General features: G+C 37.5%; 1 protein-coding gene across 4 annotated transcripts; it reads left to right on the plus strand.

Annotated features, from left to right (window-relative positions):
- The first annotated feature begins 1,846 nt into the window (after positions 1-1,846).
- LOC111868438 (tyrosyl-DNA phosphodiesterase 2) lies at positions 1,847-14,869 on the plus strand. 4 transcript variants are annotated; one of them, XM_023859063.2, is made up of 8 exons: positions 1,847-2,043; positions 4,172-4,323; positions 9,351-9,442; positions 10,899-11,042; positions 12,387-12,597; positions 13,150-13,320; positions 14,164-14,461; positions 14,617-14,869. In XM_023859063.2, the coding sequence occupies exons 2-7, from the start codon at positions 4,183-4,185 to the stop codon at positions 14,452-14,454; spliced, it is 1,050 nt and encodes a 349-aa protein (XP_023714831.1). In that variant the 5' UTR covers positions 1,847-2,043; positions 4,172-4,182; the 3' UTR covers positions 14,455-14,461; positions 14,617-14,869. The 4 variants fall into 4 exon arrangements, with proteins under 4 accessions (XP_023714831.1, XP_023714830.1, XP_023714829.1 ...); XM_023859062.2 differs by having other exon boundaries at positions 4,158-4,323; positions 14,164-14,464; positions 14,619-14,868; XM_023859061.2 differs by having other exon boundaries at positions 4,169-4,323; positions 14,164-14,464; positions 14,619-14,868.
- The last annotated feature ends 203 nt before the right edge of the window (positions 14,870-15,072 follow it).

Consider the following 15,072-nt stretch of genomic DNA (forward strand, 5'->3'; position numbering starts at 1 on the left):
GGTTCAACTTCTAAGGTTTCTGGCTGATTAGGTCGATCATATAGTTCTATAATATACTTTTCCCAAATTTTCAGCACTTGCCTCTGATCTACTATTCTATTCCCCTGGGAGTCTTCGATGCCAACATTTTGAATCCCATGATTCTCTTTCCATCCTAGTTCTTTTGTCTTCATGTACATCAAATCATAACGTCCTGTCCTTTGAAATTCCATAATCTCATTACATATCTTCTCAAGATATTCCTTTTTGGCCCTGTCCGTGGCTCTTTTCAATTCATTCCTCAGTCTCCTGTATTTCATCCTGCCTTCTTCATTGTTGACATTCTTCCATTTCCTTCGCTCCTCCATTTTACTCATCATCTCCTGTGTAACCCATGGTTTTCTTGCTATCTTCTCAACTTTACCAACCAAATCACTGATGGTATCTAACATGCATTCTTTTATATTGTTCCACTGCGCTTCAGCATTTCCGTTTTCACCTTCAATTGCACCGAGTTTCTCTTCTAGGGCCTCTTGCACGCTTTGTCTTTGAGCATATAACTTCTCCAAATCCCATCTGGGTCTGCGCTTTCGAAATCTTATAATTTTCTTCACCTTGGTTCGGAACTTGGCAACCAGTAAGTTGTGGTCAGAGTCAATATCTGCCCCAGGATGAGTCTTCACATCCTTCACACTATTTCTGAATCGATGTTTCACAAGGATGTAGTCCAGCTGATGCCTCCTCCAATCCCCAGGTGCCTTCCATGTGTAAATTCTTCTCTTTGGCTTCTTGAACCAAGTGTTGGTGACAATCAGTCCATTTCTTTCACAAAAGTCAATAGGCATTTGACCCCTGTGATTCCATCTTCCTAGTCCATACTGTCCAAAAATATAAAAATTGGAATATACAACATTATAATTTTGCCTGTGGTTTTGTATGGGCATGAAACTTGGTCTCTGATAATAAAGGAGGAACATAGACTGAGGGCGTTTGAGAACAGGATGCTAAGAAGAATATTTGGAACGAAGAGTGATGAAGTGACAGGTTGGAGAAACCTGCATAATGAGGAGCTTCATAACTTGTACTCTTCTTCAAGTATAATTAGATTGATCAAGTCAAGGAAGATGAGATGGGCAGGGCATGTAGTACGAAAGGGGGAGACGAGGAATGCACATAGGATATTGGTGGGAAACCCAGAAGGAAAGAGACACCTGGGAAGAACAAGGCATTGGTGGGTGGACAATATTAAAATGGGTTTAAAGAGATAGCATGTGATGTTATGGATTAGACTGATCTGGCTCAGGATAGGGACCAGTGGAGGGCTATTTTGAACGCGGTAATGAACTTTCGGGTTCCGTAAAATTCTTAGAAGTTCCTGAGTAGCTGAACAATTGGCGGCTTCTCAAGAGGGGCTCAGCTCCATGAGTGGGTGAGCCGTAACACTAAACCCAGATCCGTACCAACTAGGGGAGTATCATTTACGTGTGAAGGTCAAATTATCCCTCTAATTAATTACCTAACTAAGCACTGTGCTATGAAGGCGTATGGAGGAGTCGATGTACAGCTGCTGCATTCTTGACCTCGGCACTAGATGGAGATGAATGGTCAGCTTCACACCGCTTTACCCCCAGATCCAGGCCCCCAGATGTCTTCAATGCCATTTAAAGCGTAGTGCTTAATTAGTTAAGCACAGAGACAATTTTACCAAACCGTACCCATTGGATAGGACGCTTAGTTGTTCCCAGGGGTCCCAGAGCTTGCCTGGACTCTGTGGCGAAGAGAAAGATATCTCTGCCCTTGCCAGGGTTCCAGTCCATGGCCTAGTAGGAATACTGACAGAACTATCCCGGTTCCTACTTGTGAACCGTGATATCAGGCACTCTGTGGTTATCTATTCCACCGTTAGTGAACAGCATTTAGTACTTTAGTAACTGAATGCGGTCAATTTGTAAATGCGTAACCTCCGAAATGTGAACGATAGAATTACAAATCAGGAAGAATACTGGAATATTTGATAGTCAGCTCGATTAAGCCATTATAAACCGTGTAAAAATTAGAAGAAAGGTAACTGCTTTATCATCCTTTGTGTTATAAGGCAAGCTGAGTGTATAATCAGTGTAGAGTCTTAATACTGTCATGTAATGTTATGTTCTGGGAACGTCTTCAGAGTGATGCCATTCAGTCTGCTTTTAACAGAAACTGGATATAAGTTCTGCTGTTTAAGATTTGATGTAGTTCGCCATCATAAAATTAGTCAAATACAATAGAAATGAAGTATATCTTCTTGGGTTGTTGCACTGTTTTGGTTGTGGGTGATGGTGACGTTTCGGAGGTACATGCTGCAACCATCATCAGTTCGCAGTGTGTAGGGTGGCGAGTTGTTGTGTATATATATATATATATATATCATTCTGTTTTGAAGAGGAATGGGGGAGGGTGATAGACTGGGGATTGGTGCTTCATTTAGGGTAGTCCTCACTCTCTCCCCTCCCTCTGCCTGTTCCTTTTCAAAACAATGCTGTATATACACAACACCTCACCAACCTGCAAACTGAGACCCTGATTGATGACAGCATGTACCTGCAAAATCTTAGCAACATCACCCACAACCACGGGGTGCAACAACCCAGGAACAGAAGAAAATTTGTGTTGTGTACGTTAGATTAAATCACTGTAACACCTTGGTTTTGCAGTTATTCAGTGTATGAAATTTTATTATTGACTAAGTCAGCATAGTGATGGGATACATGGTGGACAACTAGGATTTGATTCCTGGCAGGTCAAGAGATTTTTCTCTTCTCCACAGTGTCTCGATGGCTCTGGTGCTTGCCCTGCCTCTCATCCAGGGCGTACCTAGGGCTCTTTCCTTCGGAGGGGGCCATGGCTTGAAGCGGCCCACTTCCATCTGTTACAGAGGTTAAGAATGGTGGAGCTCCCCACTCCCCATACATCTTCAGTGCATGGTGCTTAATTAAACACAGGGACAGCTTTACCATTTAATGTTACAAGTATTCATTGTGTGTATGATAGGAAGTTGGTGGATCTGAGCAAGAGGATTGTTTTTTAATACTGTTTTATTTTCAACGTAAGTTTGTAAGCAAAGCTACATTCAAGACATGAAGTGTTATAGTTCCAAGAAGTTCTCTGAATTGGCTTAGGCTTCAGGAGATGTATACATAATATAAAACATTACTCCCTAATCTATTTTTTACCTAAGCAGTACACATTTTACAGTGTGGTGAATATGTAGCAAGATAAATTGAAATAATGCAGTTGTTTAAGGACTTTTGCATGTAGGACCCAAGGCATCTCCTATGTCTCTGCAAGGATGCTTAGTTATTAAATGTGGCTGGGGAAGGACCCCTGAAACCTGCAGCTTTCCTACAAGGTTGTCATTATTCTAGACGGTTTGAAATTACATGTTTTGCCATATAACCAAGGCATTATTTTGAGAATTTCCAGCTCTGGTCACCTTATGCAGTAAATTATTGCCACATGACAAAAGAAGAGCTGACATAAATCATCATTTGCACTATAAAAAACCTGTTAGAAACAGTGTTGGATGTAATATAGTTTGCTTTATGCGCTATAAAGAAGTTAGACATACCAGAGAGCCATACCAGAGAGAGAAGAATGGAGAAAACTGGAGACATGAAAGGATTTCATATGCACATAAGGTACCATTAAATTGGGTACTGCATTTAGAACATTAAAATTGTATTCAAAATGTTGAACTGTTGGTAACTGCTCCCCACAGTTAAATCAGTTAAGTTAAGGTAAGGTAAAGTGAAGTTGTTCCTGTGCTTAATTAAGCCCTACTCCATGGAAACATATGGGGAATGAAAGTATAGCTCCACCATGCTTGACCTCGGCACTAGATGGAGGTGAGTGGTCAGTTTGAGGCCCTGGCTGCTTTACTTCTGGTGGGAGAGCCAATGTACCCATTGAATAGGAGGCTGGGTGAGCTCCAGAGTCAGTCTGGACACCGTGAAGAAGAGAAAACATCTTGCACTAACTGGGAATGAAACCCTGGCTGTTCATCATGTAGCTCAGTACTGTACCAACTGAGCTCTTCCAGCTCTTTTCCAATATAATGTACAGCAGCAAATTCCAGTATCATTCAGTAATGTGCATTTGTTCATTCGATTATATAAATATATTTTGCCGGATTATATTAGTTGCTCATTAGCAGAAATCCCAATAATGAGTCAGTCAGATGAGTTGGACTCTGATATACCAGACCGTGACACATGCCAGAAGTTGACAGAGCAGTTTGCAGAGGTAACAGGAACGGATGAGGCATGTGCTCAGTTCTATCTTCAGGACAGAAAGTGGGACCTTGAGGTAAGAATGATGTAGTGTTGTAATGCATTAGCATTTTGATGTAATGTGATGTTGGACTTTCACATTAGCAGGTTCACTTTTTTTATTTAAAAAATATTGCTTGGAATATTTATATATTTAAATATTAGAATATAATTTGTTGAGAAAGTTATGCAATATTTGTTTTCATAGGTAGCATTACAAGCCCAAATTCAAGTAGAATCAAGTGTACATCATGTCTTATCAGGGTATGGAACATAATCATAGAATAAATACTATCATGTGTTAATGACTAGATATAGGGTTTGGATTGATAATTGGATTTGTTAAACACAAAACATAACTAAGTAATTATAACACTCTACATCTCACAACAGCACATGCTAAGCCTCAGTCTATTATAGTCTTTGCTGGTCATTGCTTGGTAGTGGTTCTCAACAGCGGAGTTTCTGCTCTTGTGCCTACGTTGATGCTGGCTGGGTGCCATCTCACGACTAACTTATGGCTGCCACTAATTCGTGATGGTGACTGACTGACAGCTTGGCTGATGGCCTCATTGTATAGCCTTAGCATGGACCACATAGAAAACAGGGCATCCAAGAGTCTCATCTACCATTGTGTGCGCATCCATTGCCGCTGATACGTGTTTATCAAGCCGTTACCTAGCAGTGGACTCTTTCTTCTGGCGCCATTATTCTGGCTTTCAGATGTCATGTCTCAGTATTCTGAATATAGCGAGGTACTTTCTATTGACAGTAACAAATCTGTATTATATTCATGGTGAAATTACCTCCCCTGCATTCATCTATCAGACCATGACGTCCTTGTTTCCTGCATTTGTGTCTATTTCCTCATGTCATCCTTCTCATTTTAAGACCTGTTTGTGGATGTGGCAAGTTAAGAGGGACACGTAAGGACTTTTGATCCTGTTCTCTCAAACTGATCAGAATTATGAAAATAATTATTGTTTCACATTCTGATGAGTATTATATTCTGTCAACAGAACAAAATACAGAAAATAATACAGGTTGTCTAATATATTGCCTGAGATCAGTGGCAGGTGTTAACAGTGGAAGATCAAAAGGGAATTATATTGGAAGGAAATCACAAATTATTAATATTAAAAAGCATTTATTCCTTCAGGTATGACTAGTTTACTGTTGATACACAAATTATCTTGTATGTTTCTGCCTATCTTGGCCATCATCAGAATCAGAGGTTGAAATACTGTAAATATTGACAATATATACATCTATATAAGGATCTCGTATCTTAAAATTATAGTCAAAGATATAGTTAATTAGAAGTTAATTACATCGAGATCTGTTACTGATGGTTTGATTAAATACGTATGTTCCAGTTGTGAGGACTGTGTATCTGCAAATGTAATGTAGGAATGCATTAGATCATGTATTGATAGAATTGTTTAATTATATAAATATGAATGTAAGGAATATATACGAAGTATTACATTTAAGAAGAAGGATTTAGGATACACTGAACACATATTAAGAAACTTGCATTGCCTTGGACAAAATAGAATTATGAATATGAAAGGAAAATTTTACATTTGTGTATATAAACAGTACTACAGATTGATAAACGAACATACAAAGACAATCATAAGATCATTCTTTTTGACACAGCCGTGACACCCTCTTAACCTGTTACACTGTATACTAGTGAAATGCTACATTTGGAGCATTGCTTTGTATGGGGCTGAAACTTGGACACTTAGGGCAGTCGATCAGAAACATCTGGAAAGCTTCAAAATGTGGTCTTGGAGAAGGATGGAGAAGATCAGTTGGACTGATTATGTGAGAAATGAAGAAGTGTTATTTAGAGTCAGTGAGCAGAGAAATATCCTACACGAAATAAGAAAACGGAAGGCTAATTGGATTGGTCATATCTTACACGGTAACTGCCTTCTAAAAGAAGTTATTGAAGGAAAGATAGAGGGGTGGAGAGAAGTGACCAGAAGACGAGGAAGAAGACATAAGAAGATGCTGGATGACCTCGGGGACAGAAGAGGATATTCTCATTTGAAGGAGAAAGCTGTAGATCGCATTAAGTGGAGGAACTGTTTCGGAAGAGACTATGACATATTACTGATGAATGAATGAATACTGTATTACTTCAAATATAAGGTGCACATTTTACACATTTTCTCCTGTTGAAAAATAGAGGTGTCTTAAATTTGAGTAATGTGCACTTTTCTAATTTATTCCTAAAACCCACGTTCAAAAACTTGATGTGTCTTAAATTTGAGGGCATTCTATATTCAAACTGATATGATATGTAGGGCCACAGATCAATAGCACTCTCCACACAACAAACTGCATCACCACATAAGCATATGCATTTCCATTTCCATTTCATTTGTTCACCTTCCATAAATCCTGTCGAGAGTACATTCTCATGCGGATGTGGAGATCGTCCTAGTTACAGTCGTCATCCAACAGCAAACACATTTGTATAAAATACTGATAAACATATACAATATAGTAAATTAGTTAATTTTAGTAGTAAAAGTAATGGCAAATCTTATACCATTTGTACAGTTTTATACAAGTCTGTTAATTAAAAAATTCAATAGTTAAAACACAATGTAATTAATGAGTTTTGTATAACATACATTAATTATATAATAAATTGAAATAAAGACTAGTATACAGTAATACAAAGATTGTGTATATCTAAAATAAGCATCTAAAACCCAGAACACAGACTGACAATCTTGACTTCTTTTAATTGTAAAGCAAGACAACTACATGCATCTTAAAAAGATTTATAACCAAAATATTCCTGTAAAGAATAAAAAGAATGTAAATATAAAAATTGTTTTAATTGTACCTCAAAACTCTTAGTGTCACTTGATATATCCTTAATCTGTTGTGGTAGATTACTATAGACCTTTGTTCCTAAACAGTAAACTCCCTTTTGGTATTTACTCAAATTTACAAGAGGCTGATGGAGATTATTTTGCTGTTTGGTATTTATTCTGTGAATCTCTGAATTTACTATGAATTTGTTTCTGTTTTTTATCACAAAGATAATAAGAGATAGTATGTACTGAGATGCCAGAGGTAAGATTTCTAATTCTCTAAATAAGTTCCTGCATGAATCCCTCCTTCTGCATCCCAACATAATTCTAATGATATTCTTTTTGCATTCTAAAAATGTTTATACTTTGGGGTGAGTTACCCCAAAAGGGTAAACCATAATTTATAATAGAATTAAAATAAGAGTGAAAAACCCTTTTTAAGGTATTTATGGACGTGTATGGTTTAAGTGATCTTATTATGTAGCAGACTGCACTTAGTTTAGAACTAATATACTCAATGTGGTATTTCCAGCTCATTGTGTCATCAGTGAATATTCCAAGAAATTTAATATTGGATATTAATGCATCTTATAGGTATGCATTTTCTTCATATTTACATAATTACATAATTAAATCAGTACTTGATCTGATGCAGTCCTATATTATATATGCAGATACAAACACACCACTCCTTACAACTGGGACATATTTAATTAAACCACTAATAATAAATCTTGATGTAATTAACTTTTAATTAGGTTTTTAATTTCTTTTTCTTTTTGTTGGGTGAGACTGAGTCCACGTGGTATATCGACCACTGTTTTGGCCTATTGTACCAGTCTCGGATTACAGATGATGATGAGTGTGGAGCAGTTGGTGGGATGAGAATTGGCATGGGAAACTGAAGTACTTGGAGAAAACCTGCCCCAACGCTGCCTTGTCCACCGCAGATCCCACATGACCTGACTTGGGATCAAACCTGGGCATCCACGGTGGGAAGCCGGTGACTAACCACCTGAGCTATGGCATGGCCAACTTTTAATGAACTAAAACACATTTATCTTTACTATAATTTTAAGATACGAGATCCTTATGTAGACATACTGCCATTGTTTACAGGGGTTCGAATTATTGTTGATTAAACCTCTGATGATGGCCAAGACAAGCCGAATCATAAGGTAATTTGTGTGTTCACAATGAGCTAGTCACATCTGAAGGAGGAAATACTTTATACGTTATGACGGATCAAGTTGCATATAGTTAAGATATTACAGAGAGAATTTTGAGCTCTAGAAATAAATGATAAGAATGTGGCGAAAGGATAGCAGAAATATATATTCAGGTGAGTGTTTTGAATTATGATCTGTGAAGGAAGAAGGAAGATATTAATTGTAAATAATAGAGACCTATACAGCTCAAACTATGAGACCCACAATCTTAATACTAGACATACCACAAATTTGCACCTTCCCACATCACGCCTAACAATCTTTCAGAAAAGACCATATTATTTTGGTATTAAGGCTTATAACCACCTGCCATCCAGAATCAAGAGTATGAGTAATGATGTGAAACTATTTAAACCGAGGCTAAAAAGATTTTTTCTTTCAAATTCTTTTTATTCCTTAGAGGAATACTTTAACCATGTATGTAATTAAAATTGGTAATTGTACCCCTGATATGTTATAATTTTATATCATTACCTAAGTATTTTGTATCAATTATTGTTTTATAATTTTGATCATTTTATGCATTGTACATTAATATAAATCTTTTAACTGTCTTAATGACAAAAGTATGTATGTAGTTTTTGTATTTGCGTATTTTAATCTATTAGCTTGCGACAAAATCCATATCCACTGGTCAGCTGTACCATAAGGATTAACGGAATGTATAAATGTAAATAAATAAATAAATAAATAAATAAATCATGGGAAAACGCTAAAGCCCTGGACTGAGCGAAGGAGATTATGAGGACATGGGGCCCAATCTGTGAAGGTCATGGTGGCAAAGGCCATGCCTTCTCCCTGGTTTGTTACATTATGGTATGTGAGTTGAAGAAGTAAGGTAATTTTCTGTTGTCTGTGTTTTCTTCATTTATGCTTCATGTTCCCTCTATTGTCCTGGTTAACAGAAAGTATAATGTGTCGCTTTCAATCTTTCTGAGTGACTTGTTTGTTTCTTCACTCCTGGTGATGTATTTATATTTTATTTTTGTTTTCAGAGGTCAGTAAATGCATTCTTTGAAGCTACTCAAAAAGGTGGAGTGAGTGCTTTGACTGATGGAGATGAAGGAGAATTAGTCGTGAATGTCAAGTGAGTGAGTCAGTGTTGCCACACTGAATATGTACAAGCTAGCATGCTGAATTGGCGGCCTGTGTCTTATAAAACATTTCAAGCCAGCATCATCTCACATTGTGTGCCCTGACTTCATGACTGAGGCTGTAGTCACTCAGTCAAGGTAGTATCACCATTATGACTCGCGTGGAAGAAGAGCCGCTACAAAAGAATTAGTTTAGGTTTCCTTTATAAGACTGACTGAGCGACTGCCGCTTGTCGGCGAAATTAGTGCCAACTTTAGTGGATAGAGGGTGTCGCGCGGTCAGTGCAATAAATCCCCATGGCCATTAATTTCAGTTTTCTAGACCAGAGCCGCTATTTCCTTGAAATAGCTCCTCAATTATCCTCACCAGGCTGACTGGACCCTGTTCTCAAAGAATCTGGTAGTGCCAGAATCGAACCCAGACCTCTGGATCTGTAGCCAGGAACTCTCTCCACTAGTTCTCTTGCGAGCTAAAACCATAGAGTTTGTTTTTGTTTGTAACCTTTATGTGTGTTTATTTTTAAGTTCAGACTTGGATTGCTATTTGATATGTTGAGTCATGCATAACCAGTGTAGTAGTCACTGATATTCCTTCTTATTCATTTCTGAATGCACTGTGCCAACACCAAATGCTGTATCCTAATTGAAATGGCCAAAGGAATAAGGCTGTTTGAAATCCTGAAGTGGTTGTTGATCTTTCGCTATGTTTTTTTATTTTTATTTTTTTAGAACTAATGTATTTCCATGAAGATGTAAGCCTTGGCCGCTCCATAGATCAAGCGGTTAGTCACTGGCTTCCTACTGCGGCAGCCCAAGTCTGGGTCTGGTCAAGTGGGATTTGTGGTGGACAAAGTGGCGCTGGGGCAGGTTTTCTCCGAGTACTTCGGTGTCCCCTGCCAGTGTTCATTCCACCAATTGCTCCACAATCACCCTCACCTATCATCTGGGGCTGGTAGAATAGGCCAGAAGTGGCCGCAGTACATGGGACTTAGTCCCACCCCACTAGCAATAAAAAAAGATTTAAGCCTTTATGGAGGATCTACGGTTAAATTTTTTGATGGTAATCGCATAAATATTTCATAGAACTTATGCAGTACGTTCTTCAGTTACAAAAATGTGTAGATACACAAGTACATTATTGTCTTTGTTTTGTTTGTTGCTGCTGCTGTTGCTGTAACAACAACAACAACAACAGTTTAGGTACTTCAGTTCCTATGGTCATTGGTACTGAATATAGTACATTATAATATGGTATGTTATGATGAATTTTTAGGGTACTTCCTTTTTTATTTTTAACTATGCATGTAAATAAACATATATGTCAAAAAATACTTTTCATTTAATAATTGTTGGACTTACATGGTTTTCAGCTTACACAGAAACCTTCAGAACAAATGAACTATGTAAGTTGAGAAATTACTATATTTGATACTGTTACTCATTTCGCAGCAAAGATATGGTGAATGCATTGGGCCTTGGTCAGGTTACCAGTGAGCCTCCTTCAAAGTTCAGTTTTGTTTCATGGAATCTCGATGGACTAGACGAACGTAACTTAAAGCGAAGGACAAAGGCTGTGTGCAAAATCATCTACATGTGAGTGTTTACTTGGTATCATTTTATGATCACATGGATAGTATTATGTTCGATGGTATATCATAATGCTCTGTAGGAGGGCGAATTAAATGGCTACTTCTCCATTGTGCCTTGCTGGGACTGATGTTTACCTTTGTATATGCAGGTCCATGTATTTTTGCAGTACAAGTGCAGTAGCATAGATGAACCATTTGGCTGCCTGGATCAGTCATTTTACAGACTTGTTTTTAATGATAATTTATTACTGTTGCACTTTTGTTAATGTCATAATGAAGAATGTTATGCAACAATAATAAATGAAACCATTTTTTTTTAAGATTTTAAATTGGGGGGGGGGGCAGATTCTTGTTGCCCAGAGTTGCATTTAGTCTTCTGTTGTGATTGTAAACCTTTTTAAGGGACAGGTTTAAGTAAATGTTTTGTACTGTTACAAGCCGGAAGGTCGTGGGTTCAAGTCCCGATGAGGTCATTGGACTTTTTCAGTTGACCTAATCCTTCTGGCCGCCCTATGGTCGACTCAGCCTCTAACAGAAGTGAGTACCAGGAATGAATTAAATAATTTTCCTGTGGAGTGGAGCGTGGCTGGCGCGTAAGGCTGACAACCTTACCGCCATCTTTGAGCCGATTGTCTAGATAATGTGGGACCCTCAACATCTCTCAACCCTATGGGTCTTCACGGTCTGTTACAGGGATAGCTTTACTTTTTTTGTACTGTTCACCATATTACTCTTCTTAAATCAGGATTTGTAGATCGTGATGAAACTTATCACTTATCTGATTTGTATTGTCATGTGTTAGTGACTAGACATGGGTTTTTGATTGATAATTTGATTTATTGAACACTTGTAACCCATAACTACAAATAATTATAATACCACTACTAATCTACATACTTTACCAATCACTACAGCACATGATAAGTCTCAGTCTGTCATAAGTTTCACTATTGTCTGATGACTGCGAGTTTTGCAGTGCAGTCCCATAATGCCTAGGAATAAACTGCACATAAAACACTGCCTCCAAGAATCTCTTGCTGTTGCATGACATGTTAAGCGGTTGTTGCCCAGCAGTGGCCTGGATATTGTTGATGCAGCAGTATGTGTATATTGGTTGCCATGGAAATGTATTTACTGGCCGTTGTATAGCAATGGACGACTTTTTGGGCCTGCTGTTCTGGCTTTCAACCATCATAGCACAGTGTCATGAATTTGAGAAAAAAATACATTTAACCATCGAAAATTTAATTTCAGCTGACCTCAGGAGTTATGTAAAACCATAATTAAGAAATCTCACTTATTTCAGAGAGATGTGTAGTATTATGGAGTGTTTTATTTGATGAAATAGGGAGCATCCAGATGTTATATTTTTCCAAGAGATGATCCCAGAAACATTCTCCTATATTGAAGGAAAGCTGCCAGAGTACATGTGCATTGCTGGTAGCACAGAAGGCTACTTCACTGCAACATTGCTCCGAAGGTTTACCGTGTATTACGATTCTCACAGAATCACAGAGCATAGTGGTTCACTTATGATGAGAAATCTGCTTACTGTTGAGGTAATGTTATTCATGAATTTGTTGGCAAGTGAACATTTCATTGTTTAGTGCATAGGCATTTTCATTGAATACTACGGTGTAATGTTGGTACTTGCGTTTTATATATGAGAGGTCGTACATTAAATTCTGACCCGGGAATGCTAATTGTGACTAGTACATTTTGTGGTTTTTGTTAGTTCCTTGGAGAAAATGCACGTTGAAATGGTGCCTTAAAATAGGTCATCTTCCAGACATTATTTCATTCAGTTCGCACCACAACCCTTTTGACATATCCTCTGACCTCTGACTTCATCAGTTATAAATTCAGAAACAGTTTTCTCTTCTCTTCATATTGCAGCCACCCATGGAAATTGAGAAAATATGAAAATGGTAGGATTTTATTGTAACATAAAGCAACTTACAACCAATGATTTTTTGAGATAATAAGAGAAGTTCATTTTTCCAATGTGAGGGTTTAATTGCCAAGAATTCTTGTATGTCTTTGTTTAAGGGAGGTGAAGAAGCTTAATGAATTGGTATAAAATTGGCATGTGAAATTGATGTATATTTCAGGCACATATTGGCTCATTGAAACTTCAGCTTGTCAACACACACCTTGAGAGTACCAGGGATCACTCAGCTGAGCGAATAAAGCAATTGAAAGATTCATTCAAAATTGCACAAGATTTTCCAGAGGACTACACAGTACTTCTGGCTGGGGACATGAATCTCAGAGACAAAGAGGTGAAGAATGATGCAACTAGATTGTGCCTAATTCTGACCCAGAGTTGTAATTAAATCTTTAGGATAGGAACTGTATTTCTTGCATACCTGATCATCTTTTAGTACTTTTCTGTAATGACTGTGTTAACTGAAACTAAGAGGTATTTTTATGTATGACTACAGAAGAATGTTGAAATCAGTGGTAAACTGAAAATAATACAGGAATCTGATTCCAGAGGAAGCCATTCCTTATTAGTAGAAACACAGATGCAACTTAGAATAGAACTAGTAAAAGTGAGAGGTTTATTATAATAAAGGGTGATTTGAGTCATGTATATTTAATCTATAACAACACTGTTGCTGTTCAGAAACAACTTAAGGCATCACATCATTAATGAAGGAAATGCCACTAAATATCCCTACAATTGATTGTGTACATTGCATTAATAAAGTAATTATTTCTTGAGGAAGTAAGTTCCTGGCAGTCTTGGAAGGACAGATCATGTGCACCAAAACTACACACCACCTCAGTATTTCCAAAAATTCCTGCAGTGTTTCCTTTCCCATCCAATGGAAAATACACATATCTTTTATCTTACAATGTTTTGTTTTTAATTTTTTTTACATGCATATAACTGTTTTTAATTTTAAACTTCATTGAGTATATGATATTGGATCCTACCTAATTCAACTGACAAATTTATACTAGCAATGTAGTTTTTATATGTAATACATTGTCATTTGTATAGTCCTCACAGATCACCTGATGACTGCCTATCTGGGCCAAAACATGTGAGTGGAATAATCACAACATATGTTTGTGTGACAGTAAGCCCTCCATTTTTATTTGATTTTATTTTACAGCTGGAGCTTGCAGGGGGCATTCCGCCAGGCATTGAAGACCTGTGGATCTCGTGTGGTTCACGTAAAGAATGTCAGTACACGTGGGATATGGTACGGAATTGCAACAAGGAATTGCCTGGCAAGTTCAAACCTCGTTGCCGATTTGACAGAGCATACATACGACATTCACATCCAAAAAGGGTTGTGCCGGCTCATTTTGGTTTGGTTGGGATAGAGAAAGTTACCAGTACGCAGTGTTTCCCAAGTGACCATTGGGGTCTGCACATACATTTCAAGATTGAGAAACCATGAGACTTTAAAGGTAAATGTTAATGTACAGTACCAGTACACTTGTGTTTTCTATTCATGTCCCATTGCATCTTACGGAGTTACAGCACCTGGAGTTTGAAAACATTTTTTACTTTAACATATTTCTGCTTTTGTATTTAGTTAATTTCTTGTTTTTTCTGTTCTAGTGTCCTGATTTCTTATGCAGATAACAATTACTTGAAGGAATTGAATGATAAAAAGTTTTGTTTATGTGAAGTCAGTTGTATTGAGATCAACAATAATATTCCAGGGTTCACATTCTTTTTATGTATCTTATAATTGTGTTCCTTCATTACTGTAACACTATGTATCAAATATGTTTATTGTTGATGTAATTTTGCAAGGTTGTATCTAAAATAAAGCTATACCAAACACAGAAACTTGTAAAATTATGTAAGAATATTGGATCAACTGGAATGATTCTTTAGCACTTAGTGGTATGAGAGGACTACAGTTGCGTCTGATGGATTTGTGAGGAATGATGATGCCTGTTTCATGACAAGTTGGTAGCATTTGCCTAAAGGAACTGGTAAAGACTCTCAGGGGAGTTGGTATCTTGGCTGTGACTGAAACTAAGCATATCCTGAAAAGATTCAGAAA

The sequence above is a fragment of the Cryptotermes secundus genome, unplaced genomic scaffold (assembly GCF_002891405.2).
Source record: "Cryptotermes secundus unplaced genomic scaffold, Csec_1.0 scaffold106, whole genome shotgun sequence".
In the NCBI taxonomy this organism is placed as follows: domain Eukaryota; kingdom Metazoa; phylum Arthropoda; class Insecta; order Blattodea; family Kalotermitidae; genus Cryptotermes; species Cryptotermes secundus.